This window comes from Marmota monax, unplaced genomic scaffold (genome assembly GCF_021218885.2).
Source record: "Marmota monax isolate L192 unplaced genomic scaffold, Marmota_monax_Labrador192_F-V1.1 WCK01_AAM20220418_F8-fsc00127, whole genome shotgun sequence".
Taxonomy (NCBI): Eukaryota; Metazoa; Chordata; class Mammalia; order Rodentia; family Sciuridae; genus Marmota; species Marmota monax.
The window spans coordinates 1,345,624-1,349,490 of record NW_026692894.1 but is presented as its reverse complement, the minus strand read 5'-3'; the positions used below and the strand labels follow the sequence as shown (position 1 = coordinate 1,349,490).

Below are 3,867 nucleotides of genomic sequence, written 5' to 3'. Positions count from 1 at the left end.
ATATCTTGGCCATAGAAGATGTATGTGAGTATTATTGGTGAGAGTTTATTCTCATCTCTTACAGAATAGAGGCATGAGAATGGTAAATTTTCAGTTGTATGAAATTTAGTAATACTAGTACTTCCATGTTGGAATAAGACACATAAAAGGAGGCTTTCTCATCTTGAGATTTTTAGCTTGTCTGTTTAGCTCTTAGCTACTTCTTTGGGGAATTTCTTTCTCTCCAACAGGAAGAAAATAGCAGTAAATCACTAATCTAGGTGTTCTTTGGGTGTGTGTGTGTGTGTGTGTGTGCGCGCATGTACTTCACAATTTACTTACCTCTCTGAGCCTGCAGATATCAATACTACTTTCCTTTTCTCACTCCATAACAATTTTTAGTTCTTAAAAACACTTTTGCACAGATCTCTGTACCTCTTCAGTTATTTGAAGTACTTGCTTAGGAAGACAAGAGTTCTTGATGCTATTTTTAATAAAACATTTCTCTTTGTTCTTTTTTGCAGAATGTTTGGGAAAAGACATTTGGCCAGAACAAGAAATGAAAATCGCCCTTTGTTAGGTGAGTTTTCTAATTAGATCATATTTGTTTCAGCTGTAGATGGCTAGAAATGATTTTAAAAATAAAATGGAATGCAAACTAAATGATTTTAAGTTTATATTAAAAAATAGAGAGCAGCCTTCTTAGTGAATTTATTTTGTTTTGAAGAGGATCTGTCATTTCTTTTTCATGTTGAATGTTCAGATTTCAGGTCAAGTTCTACCACTTTGCTTGAGAAGTACCAACATTTAGTTAGAATCTTTGTAAGTTAGGGTTTTGCTACTGGGGTCTCTTCTGCCACCTGCATTATATAGTCCCTATTTTTATTTTAATCTACATTTATTAATCCATTATCTTTACCTAACAGTTTCAGACCTTGAAGACTAAATTGTTGTTATGGAAATTTTTATAACAAACTAAGAAAATAATAGTAGCCCCACATCCATATGGTGCCTGGTTGTTCTGAATGTTATTGCTTAGGCTCCACAACAAACCCTGAATCTATCCAGTTCCTCAGCACATACTTCTGTTTGTCTCAAGTTGATTTTCTAGACCTAGATATGAAATTCCATCAAAGAATGGGATTCTGGATTCTGCCAGGGATTCTGGGACAGGGAGGTGATAGAGCTTTTAAGAGAGCTAGCTTTGAAAATCAATTCAAATAGTCTCTATTATAAAGCACAGAGTGCTTCTTGTCTCTTTGCAGACAGGGAAAAGGAACTGGAGGCCTTCAGATCGGCACAGCAGTCATGTTTGCAACAGAAGAAGGGTCAGGCAGTTCTGTATGAAGGTGGAAAAGGCTATGGAAAAAGCCAGCTTTTAGCTGAAATAAACTTCTTGGCCCAGAAAAAAGGGGAAAGGTAAAGACACCTGCTTTCTGACTCAAAACCTACTTTTAGGGGGGCTTCTTTACCTTATTGGTACAACTACATGTCATTAGATTCAGCAACCTTGGACTGGTGGAATGAGTAATCTCTGTGTGGGTCTGGGGTCTCCCAGTGACCATGCTAATATTCACCAGGGTGTTGCCATTGAAACTGAAGGAAGCAGATTCCCAGCAGTGCTTCTATGTTATCCAGACCCTCATGGCCATCTTCTTTGAGATTGATACATGCCCAGCCTATTATCGGCAAGAGTGCCTGCACAGACAGCTCCATGGAATGGTGGATGAACCACTTCATTGCCTTTTTAATGACCTCTTCTTTGTGAAGGTAACAAAGACTTTGACTTTCTGAATTGGGTTACTGTTATTCTTTGTGGATAGTCAGATCCACTGTTGTCTTCTAACATAATTAATACCCTTAGGACATATATATGTAGCTTAAGAACACATAGTCTTGGGAGGATTAAGATTTGGATTCACCAAAACCCAGGGGTTTTTTTTTTTGTTTTTTTTTTTGTTTGTTTTTTTTCTTTAGAGTGGATTCTAAGATTAACTCTGACACTTGCTAGTTATATGGTCTGGAGCAAATCACTTAGCCTCTCTGAGCCACAATTTTTTCATCTGTAAATGATTTACATACTTTATATGATTTTACATAAATTTTAAAGAAGATAGTGTATAAGAGATTGTATTATAAATTTTAAACAGCTACATGTGTTAAGGTGATCCTGATCCTAGGAATTGTATTCATGTCTTCTTAAGTCAGTTGTGATTTTTTTATTCCTTAAAGCTGCCTTCCTATTCCCTAGCCATGGAGTATATCCCTTGAGCCAGCATTTAAATCTCAAAATCTTCCAGTGGTCTAGGGTTTATGTGGTACCCAACAGCCAGCAAACTAAAGATACCCTGTTCATTCTCCATCACTTCTAACTTCTAATCTATCTCCAAAGAAAGTATTTGATATAAAGTAGAGAATACTAAAATCTATCCAGTTTCTCAGTATAGCCCTCTATTAAGTTTTGTCTGGGCTCTAACCGTTGTTCATATGGTCAAGCAGGAATCTCACTTTGGCTAACAGATCCATGGTAGCTTATGTGCCTTAACCTAGCACAGTAAAAAAATGTTAGGTGATATCCATTGCATCTCTTTCTGACAAGTTGCATGTAGAGATTCATCCTGGTATATTTGGTGTAACTTATATACTGGAGCTGCCCAAAGTAGCATTACTAAGTACAACCTGTCATTTATTCCTTAGTTACAGCCTTTAATAATTTTCTAGACTCTGGTATAGCAAAAAAGATGTAAGTATCTGTCTTTAACCCTCAATGAACTTTCAGTATTACACTTTGAGCTATACATTAATATTGGATTGGACCTTGTCTCTCTATGCTCAATCTCACAGAAACCTACTCTTCATTAAAATAGAATTGTTTTCTGTTCCTTTGGAGAATATGCATATTTTTATTAGGTTGCCATTTTAAATGCTAATACATAATATTTCTTTTTGATCAGTTTCCATTGTCCTTCAAAGTTTCACACATGGATGACCTGGCCAGACAAAAAAAGGTTAAAGAGTGTTTTATTGAAGTGCTTCAGGAGGTGGGTACTTTTGCTACATACCATTTATTCTTAATATTTGGAGATGGTTTATGTTTAACCAGTTTGCATCATACATTGTTTTAGGCTTTTCTTGGCCTTCCATTTGTTGATATCTTCAGTGTTTGTGTCTATCTGCAAACATGTATTCATTCCACAGCATGGCATGGCACACAAAAGAGTTTTGGCTCTTTCTTGGTCCTGTTTCTTAATGAAATTTTAGTAATTTGATGTAAAACAATGATTTACAGTGCAGGTGAATAGCTATTTTACCTATTATTTATTAAAAGCACAGATACACAGACTCTACCTCAGAATTACAGAATCAAAAATCTATATGAAGAGAAAATGATGTGACCATTCTGGAAAGCAATCTAAAAGTAACAATTCAAATTTTAATAGCATGTATCCTCTAAATCTAGGAACTCCCAAGGAACATGTCCATTGTGTTTATTTGTGGAGGCCAGAGAGGTACTGGCATGAACACATGGATGAACACAGTGAAGTAAATGTTAAAGTTAGAACTAAGGGAATAAGATGAAAACTTAACAATGTGGAGTGATATAAAAACAATTCTGAGGGCTGAGGTTGTGGCTCAATGGTAGAGTGCTTGCCTAGCATTTGTGAGACACAGGGTTTGATTCTCAGCACTGTGTATAAATAAATAAATTAAATAAAGGTCCATCAACAACTAATAATAATATTAAAAAAAAAATAGTCTGAAGCCAGAGGATGTAGCTCAGTGGTAGAAGGCTTGCATAGCACGTGCAAGACCCGAGGTTCAATCTCAAGCACCTCAAAAATAAAAACAGTCCTGAATAAAAAAAGAGGAAAAATAATGAGATCTGTA

General features: G+C 35.8%; 1 protein-coding gene across 1 annotated transcript; it reads left to right on the top strand.

The window, feature by feature from the left end:
- The first annotated feature begins 386 nt into the window (after positions 1-386).
- LOC124096702 (adenylate cyclase type 10) lies at positions 387-3,526 on the top strand. Its single transcript, XM_058581431.1, has 5 exons — positions 387-559; positions 1,245-1,398; positions 1,560-1,749; positions 2,934-3,020; positions 3,485-3,526. Exons 1-5 carry the CDS (start codon positions 505-507, stop codon positions 3,524-3,526), a joined length of 528 nt encoding a protein of 175 aa, XP_058437414.1. The 5' UTR covers positions 387-504.
- The last annotated feature ends 341 nt before the right edge of the window (positions 3,527-3,867 follow it).